We start from the raw sequence: 26,302 nt of genomic DNA, 5'->3' as shown, positions 1-26,302 counted from the left end.
CTTTGAGTCTTAAAAGACAAAGACCTCCTTCTTTTTCAGATATTGATTCCCAGACTGAGGGACAGGAATGAGATGGGAATGATATGTCTTCAGTGCCTATACCACAGGAAGGATAATCTGATTTTGAAGAAGTTTTTTTCCCTCGCAGTCTAGTTCTTTACTTTCTTTAATGGCATCAGATAACCACAGACAAGTGTTTTAGAATCATTCTGAAATGTTACAATTGGCAAAGAGAGTCCTTTCTTCTTTTTCATTAACACTGAACTAGTAAATGTGTAATATGTCTGACAGGATAGAATCTGCATGAATTGCAAAATGAGCTAGCACCACACCTGAGTGCCCTGTTCAACCACAGCCTGATTTTAGGCTTTGTCCCTGCCAAATGGTGCACTGCTACAGCCATCCCACTCCACAAAGGGGGTGCGACTACAGACCCTGGGAACTACTGCCCCATTAGCCTGATGAGTCTGGTATGTAAGGCTATGAAGCACATTATCATGGACCTAAGAAATAAGGACATAGGGAATCTCTAGACCCTAGACACCACACAATTTGGATTTGTAAAGAGTAGATCTTGTCTGCTTAGCTTGGTAGACTTCTTCAAGTCTGTCACCAGTGTGGTGGACGAAGGCAAGGTAGTTCACACAACCAACCTTGATCTGGCCAAGGCCTTTGATACAATTCCCCAGTCAGGAATCATAGATAAACTCACTAAATTAGACATCAACCCCTATGTCACAAGGTGGGTTGCAAACTGGCTCACTGATAGAACCTACACAGTAAAACTAACGGACTCCAAGTCAGACCACCAAACAGTCATGGGTGGAGTCTCACAGGGTTCGGTCTTGGGTCCTCTCCTGTTTGGCATTTACTTTTCTGAAGTCCAGGCCAAAACCAAGGAACTCTGGCTGACTAAGTTTGCAGACATATGCAAACTGGGAGCCATTATTAGCTCTCCAAATGATGTAGACATTCTATAGAAAGGCCTCACGGAAACCAATGACTGGTGTCAGAACCATGGCCTTTAGCTCAATGCCAAAAAATGTACTGTCATCCCCTTTGGTAAGAACATGGTACCCATGAACTACCACATCACTGGTAGTCCACTGAACACTGAAGGTGTCATAAGAGATCTGAGAACACAAGTGGATAGCAACCTATCCTTTGATAATCACATTGCCACTGTGTCAGAAAATCCTTCCATGTGGCACATCTCATTACAAAGGGTTTTGCCTCCAGGAAGAAAGAGGTCATTGTCTCTTTCTTCTCTTCCCTTATTAGACCAGTTATCGAGTACAATGCCCCATTCGGCATGTACCTCACTAGACATATGCAACAGCTAGAAAGACCACAAAAATATCTCACTGAGAGGATCCTAGGCCTTAAACACTTTCCCTATGTGGAAAGACTAAAAAAACTTCAACATTTCTTGGTATCATATCGCCTACTTAGAGGCGATCTCTGCTTTTACCTACAAAGCCATGTCAGATCCAGCACTGCTAGATATGCTACATCTAACGAAATCGCAATCTCTCCATGCCACACATGCCAGAGACCTCAACCTCATTACCACAATCAACAGAACTTGTTAGAGGGACAGGTTCCTAGCTCAGAGACTGCCCATGCTCTGGAATAGTCTTCCCTTACACATCAAGCAGAACACCTCACTGGCCCTCTTCAAGAGAAATCTTGACGAGTGGATGGGAAATAGAAAATTCACCCCGGGGATCATTTCAATGGCCCTGCTGGACAGAGGCACTGAAAAATAATGTTGGGAGTCTTTTGGGCTAGGCTTGTAAAGGCTCCAGGGTCATTAGCCTAGTACACTCTTATGAACCTATGTTAAGGCTCTGTCTGCGAGGCAGAGATCACCTCTTATTTGCCTGTATGATACTGTGAAGATGGACAAATCTTTGAGGTATCAAAGTTTTTATGATTTAGAGCTTTGATTTTATAGTGAGAAATTCACTGTGGTCCTTTCAATTATGCCAAGTGATTGGACAGTGCACACTGAAAGGGGCATCATATTAAATGATTGGACTAGTGAAAGCTGAGTACAGTGGAATGATTTTATTCCTGGATCTGGACATTATACCTTTAGAAATAGAAGCTGTGTGAGGAAAAAAAGGCTTCCTTACAATAGTGAATATCTGGTGGACCAAAGGATAGTTTGTTGTTTGAATAGTTTCCCAGATCCTAACTAATTGTAAGACGTGTGTTGCCAATATGATAGTTACAAGGGTGGTCATGCTTGCCAAAGGATATTATTGTACATTTCTCATTTAGCTTTAGTCCATGGTTGTGATACAAGCTATTCATTTGGGAAAGGTCATCTTGGAGGATCGTGGTCCTGTCTGGGAGTTTATGAGGACATCAAGTTTACATTCATTTACAAACTTAGTCAGATATACACATTTAACATTGCTTTGACCTCCAAGAAGTAAAAACAAAACAAGAGTGGCACAAAGACTGATCCCTGGGGTACACCACTGGTGAAAAGTATTTTAGAGGATCCTCCCACCCTAATTTCCTGGGTTCTGTTTGTGAGCCTTCCTGGTTATCCAATGAGTTATGTAATGTCTTATTTTTAACTGTGAGAGTTTATGCATAATTCCTGAATAATTAATGGTGTTGAATGCCTTTGTGAGGTCAAGATATGCGGTCTGTACTTATTTTCCCACATCCATTTCTTCAAAAGTCAAGCAGGTTAAGTATGCAGCATCTCCCTTTAACAAATCTGAACTGGCTTGTGTCATGAGTTTGTAGGTTGCCTATGTCCTTATTTATTAATTCAATAATGGACCATTAAATAACCTTACAGAAAAGAATGGCCAGGCTTATGAATCTATATTTACCCTGGCCAGCTGACACTCCACCTTTGTGTAAAGGGATGACTGTTGCTGTCCTCCAGTCATCTGGCATGCAGTCTGTTTGGAGGCTGATATTGAATAACCTCTGTAGAGGGTCTGAAAAGTCCTTTTTCATATTGACAAGTAAAGAACTTGGTATGTTATCTGACCCTATGGAATTAGTATTTATGGCCTTGTTCTTGGAAGATTTGCAGGGATGTAGCTGCAGTAACATAATCTGGGAATATTCAATGGTGAGTTAAATTTTCCACTAGGAAGTTGTCTATGCAATATTGTCTACTATTAACTCTCTGGAGTGCTATGCATTATTTCTAAGAGTTTCTAACAGTTAAAGAATGCTTTGTGGTTATCCTTTGCTTGGGTGGCTATTTTATTATCATATCTGTCTTTGATTGGTCTGTATTTCTAAGAGTTTCTAACAGTTAAAGAATGCTTTGTGGTTATCCTTTGCTTGGGTGGCTATTTTATTATCATATCTGTCTTTGATTGGTCTGCCCAGGGTCCAAAGTTCCCTATTAAGTTTAGCAAGAGCATTTTTAACATCTGGAGAATTACATTTATTTTTACATGCATTATTCTTGTATAATAGAGCCTGTTTGCATTTGGGTTTAACCACAGATGTTTATTCTTAAATTTGGTGTTGGATTTACTTCGGATGGGGACAGATGTGTCCGTGCGGCTGTTGACATGTGCATAAAATTCAATGGTAAAGTATTCTGCATAAGCAGCAGGGTCATCAGGTTGGAAGAGGAGTTTGAGTTTGCTCAAGTCATCACTCAGTTTTAGCAGATTACCTTTGCATAACCTCTGAATAGCGAGGTACTGAAGAATGCTTCTGGCTTCAGTCTTATGGCGAGTGTGACTGATTTGTGGTCCAGTTTGGCTATGGAGATTAGAATAATGCTTATCATCACATCTCAAAGACTTCAGATGTTTTGTGTCTGGCTTACATTTTCAATTATCTGTCTTATCCTTGTATACTATCTGCAGCTTCAAGGGTGTTTACAAAGTGTCTGGCACCAATTGTAACTCCTTGCTGGTTGCAAGGCAGTCACATTTTTCCATATTTAGATGTCCAGCTTATATATGCAGACTTTTTCAAAATGTCAGGTATCTCTAGCTTTGGCAAAGGATATTCTGACTGAGGCTCCAGGTGAACATTCAGACATCTTCTCTTTCATTCCTTCCTTCTCACAGGATAATGCTTCTAGGATGCCTTCTGGGTACATCCCTCATGAGGGCTTTCCTTCCTAAGGACAAAGTAGACATTTGCAAGGAAAAATTTCTGATTTTCTCAATCCAGTCTCTGATCTCTGCCATGGGCTATCTCAAAATTCCAGGTTTCATGACATTTGCAATCGTCCAGCCTTCACATGAGAAAAATTCAATTGTTCCACACATCTGTTTGGACCCAACACCAGCACACAATTTCTTATCAGATACCAGTCATGGGGTTTTCAAAAGGGAGCTACTTTGGTGGGTGGACCAAATATCTCCCAATACAGGTCTCCCCTTTTCACTTACAGATCTTACTTAATCTGCAATTACAATTGCCTCAGATTTTGCTTGAGGAGCTATTTCAAATGCTGTGAAAGTTCAATGTCTGTGTAGCAAACAGGACAGACTAAAACAGTTATGAAAGAAATGATGGCTGCAATGAATTATTTCAAATCTCTATACCATATATGGATGCCACAACCTCTGCTAGTAAACACAGACAACATCACAGTGATGTAGTACATAAACAACCTGAGGGGGGGAATGAGAACATACCCCCTTGGCAGACTAGTTATGGTAGCCTAGGCACTACCTATGCACTACAGTCTTTCAGTTTAGGCTACCAAAAGTAGCTAAAGAAAATCGGAGTAGGACCATGGCAGACCTTCATGAATGAAAACTGAGCCTAGGAATCTTCAGAAATTGATCCATCTGCAGGGAAGCTCCTTAGATAAATCTATTTTTGCCTCTATTCACAACAGACAGTTAAAGAAATTTTGCTTCAGGATTCCTTGCAAACAGGCCTGGAAGACAGATGCCTTTTCATTCTCATGGATGGGGATGTTCTCATATGTCTTTCCATCTTTTCTGCTTCTAACAAGCATCACTCTAAAGATTCAAGACGATTCTCCAAAGATAATTGCCATGTTTAACTTTTAGCCCAGGCAAAATGCTCTACTGGGACTACAGTTGTATACATAGTCTACCCAGTCACCATGCAAACATCCATTTTTCTCAAGACAGTTTTAAGGGCTGAAGTGTGTGTGTTTGTGTGTGTGTGTGTGTGTGTGTGTGTGTGTGTGTGTGTGTGTGTGTGTGTGTGTGTGTGTGTGTGTGTGTGTGTGTGTATATGAGCACGTGCGTAAGCAGCAGAACACTGTAATATAGTAACAATTAAAATTTTGAAAAAAAATCTTGTTTGCTAATTTTGTTAAGGCAAGCATTGTGTACATCTTGCTTTTAAGTTTTCAGCATTTTTTCCAAACTGCTGTATGACAAATGAGAAATAAATAACTTCTGAATGGAATTCACTCTGGAATTTGTAGTGGCTAATTCTCAGCAATATCATTTACCATGAATTCTTGGAGCCAGGAAGAAAAATATTAAAATTGGAATACCGTTCTTGCAAATTCCAGTGAAACCTGTTTAGGTTTTTCAGCAAAGTGATCAGTAAACTATTTTCAATTGTTGTGAGTGCATATTTTATACAGTTATATGTTTGTATGATGATCATATTTTATGAGTAAGGTAATTTCTCACTTTGATACATGACTTTTCACACTGTTTTCAATTAGGTCTGGAAAGAAGATGGATTTTTTCCTTCAGAGCCTGTTTTTGTACCATCACCAAAAGCAGTAGAAGAAGACGATGGAATCATTTTATCTGCTGTGGTAACACCAAGACAGGTTAGTCTGTTCAAATATACCTTTAATCCCTTTATTAATAAAAATGTAAATACTGATTGCGGAGCTTTTCTCCTTGGGTCTCCACTGAAAATGAGCTAAACGGTCAGCTGGACTAACCCGGTTAACAAATGTAAAATAAAATAAAATAAATTTTCAAAATGCATGACACTGTTACTGACTGCATTTTGTTAGTTTAGTGCTCTGTCTGCAAATGGAGATCACCAAATTGTTTAACATTTTCTGATGAGATGTTCACTTAGCTACACAACTTGTTTAGACTGTGTTCCAAAGCCTACATACAATAAAACAGCTTTTGTGATCAGTTTTGTTAACTTTCTAGTAGTTTATTTATTGGTGGCCAGCACAAAGTTTTACTGCACAAAAATTCCATATAGCAATTATGTCCCTAGATTACATTTCTCTATATTCATCAACCATGGTTAACAATAAAGTAATGGACTGCTTACTTCTTGTTTGTTGTTTTATATAAATTAATTAGATCTCATGTGGTGGACATATGTTTGTGTGTGTTTGACATAGGAATACGTACATATGTAGCATGAGTAATATGTATATATATATATGTGTGTTTGTGTGCATACATACATACTCAATTCTGCTAACCTAATGTTTCTCTCTAGGTAGTTCCTTATCCTCCTCCACCCTTCCTAAACACGCTGATAGTTCCTTATTGGGTAATGCAGGACATATCTCATTACTGGGAGGGCTTCATGCTTTCTAAGATGGCAAAGTATTTTGGCTGCTATATGCAGGTTCAGAGAGTCAAGACTTACACAAGAGCACTGGACTAGACTAGCTGCATGTCACAAATGGATGGACTTGTTACTGTGATCCAGGCATCTAGGGTTTGATTTGTGGCCCTGGTATTGGAGGAGCAGACAACAAGGGAGAGTAATGAAGGGCTTGTCAGCTTACCTGCCCCAGAAGGAGACAAGTGCTCAGAAGCACATAGAGATGATGCTCATGCTTCAGGGAATATGGATGGGGCTGCATACTGGCAACATCCCTTGTGGAAGTAAAGTATGACCAGTGCAAAAAGCCTTTTACATGCCCTCTTCCATTGTGAAGCCAATCATGTGCTGCCCTGATGATGACCCCTATCGGTTTTCTCTAACCCTGATGATGTGAAGCTGATGGGCCTATAAAGTGAGAGAAGATTTGATGGCTGGCAAGCAGTGGAGCAAAAATAAAAGGTGAGATGGACTAGAAATGAGAGACATGACAACATGATGGACAGTCTGGTCCATAATTGAGGATGTGCAGTGATGCTAGAGAATTGCATGACTTGCACATCTGCATATAGTGCATTACTTGTCTTCTCACTCATCCTTACTTACAAGTTGTAGTCCACAAGAACCCTGGTCTATAATAGAAGTCATGTAGGCAGTGGTGGACCGGCAACCTCCCCCAGGATAAGAGAAATGTCCAACTTCTGCTTCATCTTTTTCCACAGGCTGACCCTTATGACATCACAGGACCTTTCCCAAACCTCAGAAGAGTACTGCCCTTCTCAAACACTGTGGTATCACTGCTTCAACGCAAATCTGTTTGCCTAATGTTATGATAGAATCTAAAGCCTTCTGTCCTTCCTGGCATACATGATAAATGAGTAGCCCATTGAGTCACTGATGATGCTACTTAGGTTGTACAACTTTTTGCATCATTTATACAGTATTTTTTATTTGTATGAAATCACTACAAATGTTTGTTTAATTTTGCTGAGCAGTCAGATCACTCAATATACCGCACAGGGGAAATTTAACTATGCAAGTAGAGAAATTCTCCTACTTACATGTTGGTGGATCATCATTTTAGCTATGGCAGTAGATGGTGGTAGAGTTGGTTTACATTTTCAGACTAGGCTGACCCTAATATTGTTGAGTTTGGCCTAACTGACATTTGTACATTCAAAGAAAACATCTGCTGAAATCAGGAGTGTACTAAAGGGAACAGAAATTAAACATAGCAGAACTGTGTCTGGAAGTGAAAATGATTAGTCCCAAGTACTTTAAAATATTTTGGAGAATGTAGACATGGATTCTGAATTTACTGCATCTAAAGTGTCAAACATAACTGTGACTTGTTCTGCAGACGTTTGTGTTAAAAAAAGATGAATCATAATATCATATGGAAATGTTTCTATGACTGCATTTGTGTTTGCTTATTTGTTTAAATGTAAAGAGACTGGACCCAAAAGCCCATTTTCAAATGTAAGCTTTTTACCTCTTTGTATAAAAATCATTTTAAAACTGTAAATTAAAACAGGATAACAATAAATTGAAATATATTTATAGCAGTAAGATGAATGATATTCATTTCAAATATCAGAGAGCTGCAGTCCTCAGTAATATAGATTGCAGTTAATTAAAATGGTTGCTAAAACCTAGTTAGGAATTGTTGCAAAGTGGGTGGTCACTTGATAACACAGATGAATTCCAAATTGCTAAACTTCAGTTAGAAAAAGTGTTTTAAAGAAAACATATTGTGTAGAATGATACAAGTGAAGGAATCAGTAATAATACATGACCTTATGGGTCTAGCCTAAGGCTTAGTTTCAGGAAAGAGGCCAAGAGCAGGACAAAGATAGCGATGAAGAGATTTATATGAAATCACTGAAGGAGATGATCTGGCTGCAAGTGTAATATTTAATATTTCTGCTGTAATAGTTGAACAATGGTGTTGTAAGCTAGTCAAGTTAATTATAAATCTAGATTGTGTTTTAAGGCAATTGGAAGTCTATGGTTGTTGATTTACATCACTGCTGAAATAAACTGTAATCCATATTTCAGGGTTAACAGTTGAACAATTCTGTAACAGGTGGTCATTCTGTAAACAGGTTCTTTAGCCTAAATGCTAATATAATTATAGGGGAGAAGAAGATAAGTCACAGATCAAGATGTGAACCCTAGGTATGTGAATAGTTGAGCAGATTGTAAATCATATCTCAACACAGATGAGACAGACCATCATTCAGGAACATGAGATAAATGTTTAGCTGTGCCAAACAACATGATCTTAGTTTTCTTGCTGTTTGATTACTTATATGAAGTAAACCAAAACTGTAGTGCTTTAAGGTGGCGGTCTAATGAGGAACATGTTTGATGCAACAGTTAAAATTCCAGATAATCTTATCATCGGCATAAAATATTGGTGGGATAAATGGTAATGTTAATCAGAATGAAAATCTGAAAAAAAGAGATCTGAGTACAGAACCCTGTGTGAATCCAGGGTTATCTATCTAGACAGTGGGGTAAAGAGCTCCCTTCTCTAACTTCAAATGAATGACCACTGAGGTAACTATGGATCCATTTATCAGTATCATCAGCATAAATGCATGATGGGATAATGGTGGATGCAAATCAGAAAGAAAGAATGAATGAATGAATGAAAATAATGAATAAATAACAGGTCTGAATACAGAATCCTGAGAATCCTGAGGGAAACAATGGTATCCTATAGAAAAATGGGGTAGAGAGGTTCCTACTCTGACTTGAAATGAATGCTCACTAACTTAACTATGGATCCATTATAACACAGGTGATTAAAAGCTTATAAGACAATAGCTCTTTTAAAAGAGAAGGATGGTGTAATGAAGCAAAAATTTTTGTTAAGTATAAAAAAACTGAGCAAATTTTTAAGATCAGTGTAAATTACATACTCCAACATGGCAACCAGGAACACAGCAAAATCCACAGCAAATTCAAAGGTACATAAACGCCAGACCTCTCCATCAAGCTTAGCGCACTTAAGTAAATATTTAAAAATAAATATTTCAAAATGCATATAAACAATCTAATATAGAAATTTAGAAGGGCTAAAATATATATAAAATGTTGCCAATGCCAATTGTCCTAAAAAAGTGCTTCTACAAAATGTAGAAAATTAATCTAACCAGCAGAGCTGCCATCTATTGTTGGTGGAAATGCTTTTAAATGTTAGTGAACCAAGAAATGGTAATGGTATCAAATGAACAATTCATATATAAAAAAACTGATTGCACCTGCCACATTTAAATGTGCCAACCCTACCTTCTTTAATATTCCATTATTCTTTTTGCTTTCCAAAAAAGGTTTAATATACTTTACCTTTCCTAATCGTACATTTAAAAGGCAGAGTGAATATAAATGGGTCCAAATCTGATAATTCAAATTTTATCCATTCTTTCTTTTCTATCATTTTCTTGATTTGGCTGAGCACTAAAATCCATTACAAAATTCAAAATTCCCCACTTCATCTTTCCATTTCATCTTTCTGTTCATTACACAATTCATTAAATTAAATAAATTATTAAAATTAAATTTAACTTCTAACTTTTACTTTTTTATTTATTTCTTTAATTAATTTAGTGCCCTCTAACTAAAACATGTTGATCTTATCTTACCTGGAAATTCTAAATCTACTACTCTAGAGGACATTCTGCTCCCCTCATATATTACTTTTTTTTGCGTTGGGGTTTTCTTTTGGTGGTGAGGGGTGCAGCTATCTATAAGCTTCTATGGACTTAAGTTTGTAAAGTATTCTATCCCCTACCTAGAATAAAGCCCCAGAACCCTAAAGTATATAAATTGTCCATCAGACATTTTGTCCAAACTGGTGCAATTATGTAAATTTCAAAAAACTGGTGGACTGGTAATAAATTCATAAATGCCATGAAAAACACATATTCCTAAGGATAGAAATCTTACATAGGCTATCAAGGTATCGTTTAACTTGCTTTTGTAAAAATTTATTAATTATTATATGAAAATAGCAATATCTGAGGAAATTGGGTTGTGGTGTAAATTTGCATCTTGCCCCTCCTCTTTCCCCTAAAAAATTAAAAATTCTCCTTCATAGAATAAAAAAATTAAATCACTAAAAACTCAGCTTAAAGTTAAAATCACTCCAATGGATTTATTATTGGAAAACCAAAATAAACCTTCCTCTAAATCAAACCATTATGAACCTTCTTAAATGGGATGGAAAGAAAAAAAGAAAACTATATATAGCATCTTAAATAATTTTCTTAAATCCCATGAATAAACTCATATTGCCAGATCAATCCAAAATCCTACAGAACGACTATGCCAGATCCTTCCTTTACCTTTAATTTTAAAATGAAAATCTAAAGAAGAATAAATAATTTAAACCTATACCTTTAGTAATATATATGCAAATGGAAATTTAAGAATGGATAAATATAATGAAGCTGATGAGTATCTGGGCTCTGATTCTAAAAGATTTGCTCTCAGTGTAAATTACATACTCCAGTGGAAGTCTTTTAGAATATGGCACCTGGTCCTTAATGCACCTGTCTATAATGCAGAGTACAGCAGTTAATGCACCATTGTCTTTTTGACACTACCTTTTTGTATATTAAAGAGATTAAATTTGTTGAAATATGAGGTCAGTTGGTTGGCACAACTTTTCCAGAAACTTTAGGAAGTGGGGATAAACAAGAGATAGTGAGATTTGAAGAGAGCACTATTGTGTTCACTTGTTTTTGAATGACAATGACTAAGGATGTCTTACAAATAAAAGGAAAATGGCTACTGGTTATAGAAGGAATAATAATATGAAAAAAGGAGCTATGGCTGTGAAATCATGACATTTTTAAGAATTTAGGTAAGGCACAACTAGTGCCTGGGCAACCACATGATGGTAATTTTTTTTCTTTAAAATATTCAAGTCATGAAGAGCTACCTTTTTGAAATAAAATGAAGTCAGACACATTTAAATAGGGTTCCAGATAGGAATAGCAATTGACTTAAGTCAGAGGATGAGCGTTTGAAATGATTAGGAAATAAACCCAAACACAGTGATCCAGAAACCAATTTGCTTTCATGATATTTTTTGAGAGGAATAAGAAACCTCAGTTTTCCTAAGAGATAATTTAATTCTTAACAAAATCTTTCATGATTATTTAAGAGCCTACTTTGATGACACTTAAAGTCCTCCAACAGCATGCCTGCATTAGAAGGTTAAATATGCTGACTGGGTGCAATGCTTCTTTGATTATTTATCAGTCTAGCTGTTTTATCTCTTCATCCATTTCATTCATGCATCAACCACTGATTTTTTTCCATCCACTTTTTATCTAGAATTTTTTTTCAGAGAGTATTTGTATATACTTTTAATTTGATTTAAATTTAGCATCAAAGTAAATATAATCACAGAAATAAAAAGAAATATAAAATATAACAGTTAAAAACATTGAAACACTGACAACTTTTAAGCTATTCACATAACCAAAGAGGTTTAACTTAAAAAAATCACAAACAATATCTGTAGGCATATTTCCTCAGTTAACTATACAGGACTGGCAATCTCATAAATTAACCATTATCTAAAATCAATTGTAACCCCCTTGCCAATGCCTTTTCAGCTACATTTTGTAATCCTCACTTTTTAAAAAAAAGATAGTACTATTCAAAAATCTTATATATTTAGGTATTGAGATGTACATGAGAATTGTGCGTCTTCCATTCCTTAGCAGGATCATTTTTACTCACCATTGATAATATCAACCTCAACATTAGGTGGTTTGATTTCTGTAAATCTTTCCTAGTCTGTACTCCAAAAATATACACTTATTTTGGTCGGTCTGTTCTTTTCCCAAAAATACTACCCCAGATACTGGCCACTTGTGTCAACCTATATTGAGATCTTAGCTTATCTCAGAAAAGATGAATTGTATAAGTCTGGGTACCCCATATCTCCAATATACACTATCCTGGTTTTTACTCATCTTATACAATTTTTCTGGCACTAAGTACCAACAGTGAATAATATTCTTTTGGGACTCTCACAGTATAACCCACTACCTAATATGCTACAGTATCAACAATATCTCTTCCCATTGCTCACTTATGAATCAAATGCCCTCCTTTTGCTTCTGTGAGGCTTGGATTTTTTTCTGAATTGCTTCTTCTTTTCTAATCTAGCATAATTTCTGGTTTAAACTCCCTTACCTTTAGTTACCCTCTTCTATTCCATTATTTGTCTGATTCTCTCTCTCTGTGCCCCCTCAGGGAAGGGTTCATGTTAAATAAACCTATTTTTAATAAGAATTGCTTTCTGAGTTTATTAATGAAACTGAAGGGTAACTGCTTAAAATTCCAAGGCTCAGTATTTTAAGCATCTGAAATTAAGACGGAATGACTGAAATCCTTTGTAATGTTTGCTTTTTTTCTTAGGTGTGGTAATCTTGGAATTGAGATATATATCATTTAACGGCTATAGGTGGCTGGTGAAAAGTTATATTCAACATTCGTTCTTATTTTGTTCCTTTTTTTTCATTATTTCAGGGTTTGCTGTTGTGAGTGCCAATATTTTAATTGGGATACATACTGAAGACTGCTTATTTCAATGAAGGCCACTGCTGACACTTATTTTTGAGAGATCATCTTCCAGCTGGGTTCAGCTTGACCAGCTCACTGCACTCTTTTTTCTTCTTGCAGCTATTTAGCCTGCTGCTCCCAGAGCCTTTTCTTGTCTTCTGGATTAAGTGAACTGGAAGTAGCCACCCATGGACTCAGTTCAACATGTTCAGGGATAGTGAAGAGAGTTAGGCTTCTGGGGCAGTGTAATAATGTTGGGGAGGAGGTTGTTCTCATAAGGGCTCAGCTAATCACATCTGAAGGAAAGGCATGCAATGGCCTACACTGGTGTATCATCCATATTTCTATGTGCAACTCAGCCACAGTTCCCATTGTGGTGTATAACACAGTCTTGTGTATCCTATCTTCCACTGGGTATTGACTGTGCATGCTCACTGTCATGGGATGGGTACGACTAAGTCTTGCTGCTTGCTTAATCAAGTGTCTGACCCCTTATTTCAACTTGAGTCACCTGGGCCATAGTCAGGGCATTGTCCCTCTATGCCATCACACCAGCACAGTCAAGCCCACTACACTCTATAATGCCTTAACTCACCTAGTCTTGTTTGACTAACTAGTGGATGAGACCATATTTTCTCCTTTTTGACAAAACTCTATGAAAAATCTCCTTGGTTTAATACATCTCCTTCTCATTCCACTAACCATCTATTAGGAATTTGCCTGGTACTCCGTGTTTGTCTCTGAAGTGGTTCCCAAATGCTGTGAGTCTCTGAGACTAACTTTACTTACTGAAATGTATTAAAAATTAGATCATATTTTCTTTTTTAAGGCAGCCTCAGTCCCCCGCCCACTGGAATATATAATAATGTGAGTGGAGTTATTCTGTCTACTTTCTCTAAGATGGCTTAATTTATCAGTAAATGGCATTAACTTAACTCCAGATAATATAAAGGAAATAGAATATTCCTTGGTAAATAGAAAATGTGAGAAAACAGCATGGTCATAAGGCCTTTATCTTTCCTATTAATCTTCAGAAATTACCTAGGGTTTAATAGGGGACTTTCATACTTGCTTGTACTAAATTATTTGTATTTTTTAATATTTCCTCTAATGTATTATTTAAAATTAAGCATAGGTGCTCAGCAGCTTCATATCCTGAACTTTGATCACAGAATCCCTTCCCTTTCTTTCCCCTAAGAAAACTAAAAAATGTTTTGGCTTTATTGCAAGTTAGGCTGAGTACCAATCTAAATGACTGAAATATGTCCAAGACTAGTTCAATAATCTGATCAATTTTGTGTCCAATTAAGAGCAGTCATCTGCAACTATAAGAAATTAATACTTTTCCACATCATCATTCCTCTACTTCTATTAATGTGTTATGGATCCTACCACTAATATAAACAGACCTGGAGAAAGAAGACATTCTTGTCTGTTACCTCTTGATACAGTACTTACCTCTGATAAAGTACCATTTGCTAGCACTGAAAGGATGGCCTATGATATAGAACTGTGACCATTATGTGAACTGTGGCCCTAGTCCTCTCCTTGTTAGGATCTCAACCAGGAAATTCCAGTCTATTGATACACATGCTTTCCTTATGTTAAATACAATTATTACTGCTCCCCCACTGTCCTTAAGTAACAGGCCAGAGACTACCAGTCACCCATAATCTGTCTGTTCCCATTAATCCCAAGTTATCTTGATTGATTGATAAGAGAGAGGAGGAAGCTTGATAATCTTCCTGCTAGAACATTTGTTAAGATTTTATCAATCAGATTGAATAGTGAAATCAGGTAAAAAACAGTCACAGTAAGATCATCTCTGTCTGTCTTTGGGATGAGAGTAATGATAGTTCCTAGCATATTCGTAGTAATTTACCTTCTGTTGTGATACTTTCATATGAACTCAATACTGGTAACAAATTTGTACCAGCACTTTTGCAGTATTCTGCTGAAAGCCCTTCCAGGCCTAAAACCTTATTTGGTTTTAATAATTTAATAACCAACTCTCTCTCTCCTTTAGGCTTACATCCCTCTTTAGAAAGAGTGCCTTTTCCTCTGATAACTTGAACTTCAGATCATGTATCAGCCTAAACCATGTCATGACACTTGCCCTCTGACTAATGCACAGGTCTTGAAAAATGTTCTACAAGCTTCCGTTAATTCATTAGGTATGTGTACAACAGTACTATCTTTATTTCTAACACTTCCAGTATAGGATTTAACCCTCTTTTCTTTGAAGCACCTTGACATAAACTTGGGGTCAGATTCAGCCTCAGTGGACTGGTTATACCATGCTCTACTAATAACCCTCTTAATTTCACCTAGTTTCTCTCTGATCTCTAGATGTCCTCTGTCTTTGTTCATTTGGTACTCTTTTAAAGTCATACGGTTTGCTCAAAAGTCCAATTTGCATTTCTTCCCCCACAGCAATGATATACCCTTTTCTTTACCTTTAAGACAATTTGCACTCAACTCAACATCCTTAATCTCTTTTTTAGAAAATCCATGACATAAAACCCTCAGACCTGGTCCTCCCTGGTTTCTAATTCATCTTCATCAATCATCCACCTTCAGGCAAAAAAAAAAAAGAAGAGAACTAGAGAGGTTTTGGAAGGACTCCTGCTTTCCACCTTAGTTTCCTGGTTTGGGACCAAATGATATGCTGTGGCCATCATGGATCCATCAGCTCAGTCTAATCTTCATGACCCCTGTGGTGTTGCTCCACAGGAAGGCATTGTTGGTCATGAATTAGGCACATCCATTACACCTGACATCAGGCCGGTGCTGAGAAAGGAGAATAGTATTTTCTTTTGTCTGAGAAGTCAGATGCCATACCTCATGTTTTGAGTCAAACTGCAAACAAACTACTGGAAAACAACAAAAAATAGGCAGGCAACAGTAATTCTTAAACTTTTATGGTTAGCGCGTTTGTCAAGTATTCTTACACTCAACTTCATCAGACACTAGTTAAAAGAATGGTAGCCATATTTAAAACATACCTTATGTTTTAGTAAGAGAGGAGGTAACAAGCTCCTTCATATAGGTCTGGTTGTCTGATTTGTTCAAAGCAATTAAGCTGGGCACGCCAAAAACAGTTCTGAAAAACTAAATGCCTCTTCCACCTTCTACTCCAATCAAGGTTAAGGGGTCACAAGATAGTGATAAAATTTTCAGAAGGACATTTTATAGCTTTTCAGTCTCATCAGTTCTCTACACCAACCCCATCATATTCTATGAGAAAAAAAAGGTCACGCTCCCCTTCTGAGGAAGAGTTTATTTTAGAATCAGAAGAGGAAAGCCTAGATTATGCATCACAGGTTTCTTGCCCAGGCTAGTTTGTTCTTTTTTGTTGACATCTCTGCTGAAGTCTTAAAGCACTTAAAAGAAAAGGGAAAGTTAATGCAATGAGGAAAATAACCTTTTCAGTCAGCATTCCCTAATTATACAGAAACTATCCCTCTGGCCCTTGGATCTCTTTCAGAAACCCTTTTAAACTAAGCAGCAAAAATCTGGAAAGCAGCAATACAAAAATAAATGATAGGGGGATACTAAGAAAAAGGACAGTGGACCGGAGTGAGTCTGTCCAATCAAAGAAATGTACATGGCCATTAAAGCACTTCTTCTCCCCCGTCCCCACAGAAAAAGTCTTTCCAACCCATCAAAATTGCAGGCAACCTGTTTCTTGACCTACCTTTTTGGAGGCAAACAACAGATATTTGGGTACTGGAAATAAGAGGCTTACTAATGGCAGTGTGACTCATTTCCTACAAAATAAGGAATTCTGCTTCACCCAAAGTACCAACCACATTCATTTCCTCTAATTCTTTGAGAAAAGCTTGCAGTCCCAGTAGGGACAGGGGTTTTACTCCAGAATTTTCCTAGTACTTAAGAAAGAAAGCACATGGAGATCATTTTCTGTTTCTTCTTCTTAAAAAACAGGCCTTTCTAGTAACTCTGGATCTGAGGATACTTATTCTATTTTATTTTATTTTATTTATTTTACATTTGTTGACCGGGCTAGTCTGGCTGGATATATGTCCATTTTCAGCAGAGGCCCAAGGAGAAAAGCTCCACTATATACTAGTGCCAAACATAAAAAAGGTACTTAAAAACAGCACAGTAAGATAAAAATATTATAGGCATGTAAAAAAGAGCTAATTAGCTTAGTAATAGTATAGAAGGAAATACAACAGAATATAGACAAAGCAGTGAGGATTCCTAGTTCTATAATCTTAACCATGCAATCATACTAATGTTGAAGGAGAGAAAATAGTGACTCACCCCTGAGTCTATAGAAATATTTACAGTATTTACAATAACGATAAAAACTTTTAGTGCCAGGGCACTATTTTTAAGAAACAGGAAGTTCCGCAGGGAGCAAGATATAGGTTTAAAATAGAAAGGATAGATGACTGGTTGTAAAAATGTAACAAGTAGAAAGAGAAAAAGCTGTTTTATGAAAATAAAATGGAAGTGAAATTCAAGGTGAGCTACAGAGGGGGGGGGGGTAGCACTAGTGATAGTGACAAGTAGAAGAGTAGAGTAGAGAACTGTAAGGAGAGTAGGAATGCTGAGGTCAGTTAGGATTAGAGCAAGGACATAGTCAGTGAGATTTGAAATAGTTCCTTAGTTGTTTCTTGAAATGTTGTGCTGAGCTTAGAGTGGTCAGTTCTGTGGGAAGTTTATTCCAGTGTGCGCCAATAACATTTGTAAACAAGGAGTCACCAGCTTTATTGTGTGATTTGAGAGTCGCAACTAGTAGTTTGTTAGCTGAACGAAGTAAAATAAGATTCTTGTAAGGGGTAATAAGGTTATTAAGTATGGGTGTATTAGTAGGGTAATGGAGTATTTTAAAGGTAGTAACTAGTTGATGTAGGAGAATAAGATTTTGCAGTTCTAGCCAGCCGAGCTTTTTGAGATTAACACAATGGTGGGTTCGAAATGGGGAGCCTGAGGCAAACCTGGCAATGCTATGGTAGGCTGTGGCAAGTTTTTGAAGGTTAAATTTTGACAGGTTCATAAGAGATGGAGAGGCATACAATAACGTAGAGATGAGATGAGTTTGGGCAAGAGACACCCTGGTGGTAGGAGTAAGAAAGGGCTTGAGTCTATAGAGGGCACCTATCTTTTTATTAACTGTTTTGATGGTTAGGTCAATATGGTAATCAAAGTTTAGTTGATTATCTACTGTAAAGCCTAGAAGTTTAGTGGAACAATCAGGTGAAATGATAGTGCCATTGTTAGACACAATAGAAAAGGAAAAAGGGGCAGACTTAGGGGTTGGGGAGAAGAGTAACAATTTATTTTTTTGGGGGTTGAGGAGGAGACAGATATTTTGGAACCATTTTTCAGCAGCTGAAAATATTTTTTGGGTTGAAGAATGAAGTACAGCTGGAGATGCAACAGAACAGATGATAGTTGAATCATCTGCATACTGAATACAAGTGGATGTTGGAAGTGAAGTAGACAGGTTGTTTATAAATATGGAAAAGAGAAGGGGACCTAAGATGGATCCTTGAGGGACACCGATAGCGACTGGGAGCTGAGAGGATAGATGGCTGTCCCATAGGACAGCTTGTTTCCTATCTTTCAAATAAGAGTTGAACCAGTGCAATGCCGAAGAGTCAAGTGAGAAAGATGTCAGAGTGTCAAGTAAAAGTTGATGGTTAACCATATTGAAGGCTTTAGAGAGGTCAAGAAATAAAGAAGAGGAAAATAGGTTGTTATTGCGATTTTTGTTGATGGTATCTGTGAAGGAGAGAAGTGCAGCGGACGTGCTATGGAAAGGTCAGAAACCATGTTGGGAGTCTGCAAGTAGGCTATTATGTAAAAGATGGTGTAAAAGTTGTTGGTGTATACAGCGTTCCATAATTTTAGATAGAGGTGATAGTAAGGCTATAGGGCGGAAATTAGAAAGTTCATTCGTGGTACCTCCTTTATGCAGGGGAATGATATGGGAGACTTTCCAGAGGGAAGGAATAGTTGATTCGGTTATGGTTCTGTTAACAAAGATAGAGACTGGGTATGCTAGTTCTACTGCTGCTAGTTGCAGATATTCAGCTGGTAGTTGGTCAGCTGAAGGAGTACATGGTTTAAGTTTTGAGAGTAACTTACGTATATGGGTTGTGGAGACTGTATTAAATTTTAAAGTGGGTGTGTTATTTTGAGGAGAGGCCTTTTGAAGGGAGGTGGGGGGAGTCATGGTCTTTGCTAGAGTGGTGACTGTTTCTGAGAAGAAGTTGTTGAATATATTGGCTATTGTATTGGGGGGGGTCTGAGCTAAGTTAGCTGGAGTAGGTGTTTTGGTATTCCCTGGGTAGAGCAGTTTATTGATTCCTGACCAGAATTTGTTGGGGTTATGGTTTTGATTTTGTTGATATTGAAGGTAATAATTTTTTTTATCAAGATGGGTGAGTTTTTTTGTAGTATTTCTGAGGTGTTTGAAGTTTTGATGGTCAGTTGGGTTTTTAGTAGATCTCCATTTTGCCCATAGTTTATTCCTTAATAGCATTGTTTTCTTGGTTTCTTTAGAAAGCCATGGGGCAGCTTTGGTTCTTGTTCTAATTAAGCGTAAGGGGGCGTGACTCTCAAGAATTTGGAGGAATGTATTATTAAAATGGGTAACTGCTTCATCAAGTGGGAGGTGTTTTAGAGCTGACCAGTTACATACATTAAGTTCATTAAGGAAAGACGGAAGGTTGAAGTTTTTTTGTTACGTATAGTACGAAAGATAGCTTGCTTGAGATTGTTGTTTTTCTGTTTTGTGATGTAGGTAACAAGATGGTCGCTGATACTCTAATACCCAATCCATAAAGACTGAGTGTTAAGATTTTGTGTCTAGATTACATTTTCAATTTATATCCTTACCCTTTGGACTGTCCACATCTCCAAGGGTTTTTAGAAAATGTACGGCTCATGTAGTTGCCGTCTTTTGGTTTCAGGGAAGGCACATTTATCCTTACCTAGATGCTTCATCTTAGTAGAATCAGGTCAAGACACCCTGACATCTCTTTGCTTTGCCTTAAACCTCTTTCATAAAATAGACTTCAATCTAAACCTAAACCTAGATGAATCTTCTCTAACCCATGTCACAGATTAACATCTCTGACTCTGAGATGTCTGTTGCACATCTGTCATGACCACCTATCTCCCACCATAAAAGGTTTCATTGTAACAGTTTTTGATCTGGCTCATCAATCTCTAAACAAAGGAATTCCTCTGAACTCTGGGATGTATGATCTCAACTATTCTAATGGTTCTTCTAGCCAGATTCCACATGAGGAAGATGTGATGGTTCTCCAAATCCATTATGGCTCAACACCAGCATCTGTTGTACTCTCCTCTGCCATTTCTGAGATTCATCAGGAAATAACTCCTGTTGTGGGCTGACCAGATTTAGTTAAATCCAGGTCTACTTCTTCTCCCATTCCAATTTTGTCTTTAGATAAAGACCACCCAGATTTTGCCTAGATAATGGTTGCCAAAAAGACAAAGTTTAGGGGATTTAGAATATCCATTTAAGAAAAAAAACCACACCAGTAAAAGCTTTAAAAGCTTTGAATCAACTTTGGGCTCCAGGACCAGTTTTAATAATCACAGATGACAGCAAAGTAATGAGGTACATAAACAAGTGCAGGGTTGGAGACCAGGTTTTATAGTGTGCACAGACAGGCATGTTTGCCTTGGAGGTAGCAGCTCAACATAATCAACTCCTGCAGGCAATCTACATTCAATCAGAGCAGAACACTGTTGCAGACACACTGAGCAGATCCAGGACAGACCCCCATTTTAAAGACAATGGTATTCCATGAGATTGTCCTGTGGGGCACTGTTCAAGTAGATCTTGCTCCATTCGCAACAGACTAGAAACTGAACTGTGACTCCTTACAAAAAAGCCTGAAAAGCAGGCACATTTTCTTTCCTATGGATGCCAACCCCCTTTCCCCCCGATTAGAAGTTCTACTAAACATCAAGATGAACTCTTACAAGATAGTCCTCCCATTTGACCAAGATAACATTAGTTCTCTCTTCTCATGCACCTAGCCAAGGAAAATTACCAAAACCTTCCTCACAAAGTGGACCTTAAAAAGTAAATATTGTGGGAAGAAATATCCTGGAAATTGTTATGGCTAGGCTTGTATAGGCCCTAGGGCCAGTAGCCTAGTACCAACTTATGAACCTATGAACCTATGACCTACTTGCACAGGGCAAGGTATTGTTCATCCAAACCCAACATTTGGAACCTCTGCTTAACTGCTTGGGTTATTGGCTTTTGATCCCATCTAGGCATCTTATTACAGAAGATATACAACAGGCATTAAATGAGGCTAGAAACATGCTACTAGAAAATCATATTTAGTTAAATGGAAACAATTTTTTTAGTTGGTGCCATATCAGAAACCAGGACTCATTCAAGGCAAGGGAACTACTGGATCTTTTGTACCTGTGTGGATTGCTCAATTATGCCCTAACACGTCTGCCAAAGTACACCTTATGGGCCATTTCAGCAGGTCTGAAATTTGATCCTACTCCTCTCCTAGGTTCATAGGTGAATAGCAGGATAACTGGCCTGAGGGAACATTTTAAGTCTAGCCTATAATCTGAGGTCAAAATCAAACCCTTGGGTAAATGAGGTGAAGAGCATAACCATTATACCAAACCTAGATTCCCTTTCATTTTTTTTCAAGCAAAAGAATTCTTAAAAGGGATGTTATATATTAGACCAAGAAAAAATCAGCAGGTCTGCAGAGACGCCGATCAGTCACAAACTCACAAATGTGTACTCCAGTTCAGAAAAGTAACAACAGAAACTTGTAGAGATCAGATAATGGAGAAACAAACTGACAGTTTAAATTTCCTGGTTAGGATCACATGATCATTGTGATGTAACAAGTGGTGCATTAAAACTACATTTAAAGGGACATGACACAATTTACTGTATACCTCATTCTGAAAAGGACGGCGCAGTGGTGCAGCGGTAGCGTTGTCACCTCACAGCAAGAGGTTCTCTGGTTCGATTCTCAGCTGGGGTGCCTTCTGTGTGGAGTCTGCATGTCCTCCCTGCGTTCATGTGGGTTTCCTCCCAGTGCTCCGGTTTCCTCCCACGTTACAAAGACATGCATCTGGAGTCTTTCGCCCTGGGCCTCCGCTGAAAATTGTCTTCATTCCAAGTCAGACTTTCCCGGTTAACAAATGTTAAATAAAAAAATAAAAAAAATAAAAACACACACATAAATATATATATATATATATATATATATATATATATATATATATATATATATATATATATATATATATATATATATATATATATATATAGTGTACACACCCCATTAAAATGCCAGGTTATTGCGATATAAAAAAAATGAGACCACAATAAATCATTTCAAAGCTTTTCCGACCTTTAATGTCACCTATATCCTGTAGAATTCAATTGAAAAACAAACAAATCTGTTAGGGGAAAAATTTAAAAAAAAAAAAAAAAGTACAATAAGTTGGTTGCACAAGTGTGCATACCCTTAAACTAATACTTTGTTGAAGCACCTTTTGATTTAATTACAGCATTCAGTCTTCTTGGGTATACACCTGCCATCAATTAAAGAGACTCTGATTAACTCCATATAAAGTTCAGCTGTCCTAGTAGGAGTTTCCTGATATTGAATCAGTTGCCTGCTACAGCAAAAGCCATGGTTTGCAGAGAGCTTACTAAGCATCAAAGGGATCTCATTGTTGAAAGGTGTCAGTCAGGAAAAGGGTACAAACAAATTTCCACAGCATTGGATATTTCATGGAACACAATTAAGACAGTCATCAAAAAGTGGAGAAAACATGGGACAGCATTGATGTTGCAAAGAACTGGATGTCCCTCCAAAATTGATGAAAAGACAAGACAAAAACTGGTCAGGGAGGTTGCCAAGAGACCTGCAGCAACACTGAAGGAGAGGCAGAAATTTCTTGCAAGTACTAGTTGTGTACTACATGTGACAACAATCTCCCGTGTCCTCCATATGTTTGGACTATGGGGTAGGGTTGCAAGATGGAAGCCTTTTCTTACACAGAAAAATATCCAGGTCTGGCTAAAATTTGCAAAACAGTACATCATGTCTCCCAAAAGCATGTGGGAAAATGTGTTATGGTCTGATGTGACCATGGTTGAAGTTTTTGGCCATAATTCCAAAAGGTACGTTTGGCGCAAAAACACTTCGCATCACCAAAAGAACACCATGCCCACGGTGAAGCATGATGGTGGCAGTATCATGCTTTGGGGTTGCTTTTCTTCAGCTGGAACTAGGGCTTTAGTCAAGGTGGAGGGAATTATGAACAGTTCCAAATACCAGTCACTTCTGATCCAAAACCTTCAGGCATTTGCTAGAAAGCTGAAGATGAAGTATAAATTCAAATCAACAAAAGACTGGCTTCACCATAAGAAAATTAAAGTTTTGGAATGGCCCAACCAGAGCCCAGACCTAAATCCAATAGAAAATCTGTGGGATGACCTGAAGAGGGCTATGCACAAGAGATGCCCTCACAATCTGAATTTGGAGCGCTTTTGCAAAGAAGAGTGGGAAAATATTGTCAAGTCAGGATGTACCATGCTGATAGACTCCTACCCAAGAAGACTGAATGCTGTAATTAAATCAAAAGATGCTTCAACAAAGTATTAGTTTAAGGGTGTGCACATTTATGCAACCAGCTTATTGTACGTTTTTTATTTTTTATATTTTTTCCCCTAAAATATTTGTTTGTTTTTCAATTGAATTGTACAGGATATAGATCACATTAAAGGTGGGGAAAGTTTTGAAATTATTTATTGTGGTCTCATTTTTTTATATCACAAAAACCTGGCATTTTAATGGGGGGTGTACACTTTTTATATCCACTGTGTGTGTGTATATATATATATATATATATATATATATATATATATACATAGATGCCACGGTGGTACGGCGGTAGGGCTGTAACCTCACAGCAAGAGGCTTGGGAGTGCCTTCTGTGTGGAGTCTGCATGTCCTCCCCGCGGTTGGGTAGCGTAGCGTTCGACAGACATGCATGCATAAATGGGCGTGCCTTCATTGAAGGTTGGGCGTCGAGCTGGCACCTCGGCATTTCATAAAAATCTACTGCCAATCATTAGCGGGCCGGAGTTCCACTGTGGCGACCCCTTACTGGAAAAAGACAAAAGACAAACAACAAAAAAGTATAAAATAAAATACATAATATTGTGTGTACAGTTTTTTTTTAAAAATTATTGTACAGAAAAAATGCATATCATACTACAAATCTTTCTTGTAATTTTGTAGTTACCTCTCTAAAGCTTTTAATTTTCATAGACAACTGATGTTTGTTCATTAAGGCCCAGCCATGTACTGGCATTCAGGTTTAGCTGCAAGTATAACTCTCTTTTTTTCAAGTAACAATTGCCAAAGGCCTACCCTTGTTTTTTTCTCTACTTATTCTATTACCATAAATTTAAAACTATGACCAAGATGTTCCTTAAGATGCTTTGCTAAGACATGTTTATCATTACTATTTATAATATCTTACTGGTGTTCATTAATATGATTCCTGAGTCTACGTTTCCCAGTGTAGAAGCAAGGACACTTCTGGCATAAGGCAGCATACATCACCTTTGATGTTTCACAGTTATATGCTCCACTTATGTGGAAAGTGTTGTTCTTTATTTTAAAAGTCTCACGCACCAAAATGTATCTAAAACAAGAACATCTGCCACATTTATCTATTTTTGTAGGTCTGTTTAACTTTTTAATCTCTACGTTGGGCCATTCAACTATGTTTTTTTTAAGGTAAGTCCTTTTCTATAAATGATCTGTGGCCTTGTACCTATTTTTTTCTCGTAAGGCCTTGTCATCCTCAAAAACAGACCATTTTTTTCATAATTCTATTTGTGTTAAAAGTGGTGATAAATGAGTTCCTGAATGTGTGTTTAGAATGAGATGAACAATGAATGTTGTTATTGCTACTGAGTACTGTGAGTGCCATTTTAGTTTCATGAAGCATGTTACTAGTGCTTGTTTCAAAAGCATTTTCATACAGACGTGTGACATGAATGTTTGGTCTGTTCTCAGTGTCCAGTATGGGTATATAAAAATTGCGTTATCTTTTATTTATGACTTCATACATCAATGTTTCATTAAATTTGTTTGGGTATTCTCTAGCCAGGAACATGTTTTTAATGTTCACACACTCATCTAGGAAGTCTTCAAACATGGAAATCATATGGGCAGCTCAGACGAATTTTCCTTTTAATACTGCCCGCTTTTGTGTCTGCATAATGGAGGTAAGTATTAGAATGTGTTGGCTTTCTATATATTCTGAAAATATATTCCCCAGCTGTCATATCCTTCATAAGCCAAATATCTAAATATATCATACTGAAATTGTTATATTCATATGTAAATTTTAAAAATTCAGTAGTACTGCTGATGAATTCCATGGAAGCCACTATCTTTTCTTTCTTGTCTGTTACATCCCTGTTGTCCTAAATAATAAATATGTCATCTAGGTACTGGATGTATAACTCGCGTGTTTTAAAGTGTTCAAAATGTATTAAATATTTTTTCTCTGACTGTATCATTATGATGTTAACAAAGAAGTCCCCACATGCTGATCCCATCACCACTCTGTGTGCTGTAAGTAGTATTTACCATTGAATAGTAAAAAAATTATTTTTCAAAACAATGTCAAGTAAAGTTTCAAAAACATTAATCTAAACTAAATTAATCTAAAAGAGACTAAACTTCCACTGTGAACTCGTCAATACATTTAGCATTGTACTTGATGAGTACTTCAATTTTTTCTAATCCATGTCTATCAAACATTTTAAGTAAATCTTGATGCAAAGGGGAGTTGTTAATGAGTCCTGTCAGATACTGCTATAACCGTAACCCCTTAAGAACTCTGTTGAAATTTATGCACTCCTTAAAAATCCTTTTTCTAGTTGCAATTTTTTAATCTTTAATAGTTTATAGTCAAATTTAGCAAGTTGCTAGACTATATTGACATTTTGTAATTACTGTGTATCCATGAGACTGACTAGCCCATTAAGCCAGTCTTGAAAGACGGGTGCATTATTTGAAATAAAGTTAGTATTGATGTTCTCACCTGCATAAGGATTCGAAAGATTCAAGCCATATTCATTTTGTATCATGGTGTTTGC

At 37.2% G+C, this 26,302-nt stretch overlaps 1 protein-coding gene across 5 annotated transcripts in view; it reads left to right on the top strand.

The window, feature by feature from the left end:
• The window catches only part of BCO2 (beta-carotene oxygenase 2), a 701,930-nt gene that overhangs the window by 650,551 nt on the left and 25,077 nt on the right, over positions 1–26,302 (top strand). For all 5 annotated transcript variants that reach the window (XM_044081057.1, XM_044081056.1, XM_044081053.1 and 2 more), the window contains one exon: positions 5,663–5,773. In XM_044081057.1, the coding sequence (XP_043936992.1) occupies positions 5,663–5,773 (111 nt within the window). The remainder of the gene's footprint in view (positions 1–5,662; positions 5,774–26,302) is intronic.

Source organism: Protopterus annectens, chromosome 8.part0 (genome assembly GCF_019279795.1).
Source record: "Protopterus annectens isolate FY-2018-M chromosome 8.part0, PAN1.0, whole genome shotgun sequence".
Lineage (NCBI taxonomy): Eukaryota > Metazoa > Chordata > Ceratodontiformes > Protopteridae > Protopterus > Protopterus annectens.
Note: the sequence above shows the minus strand (reverse complement) of the source record. Positions and strands in the feature narration are given on the sequence as shown.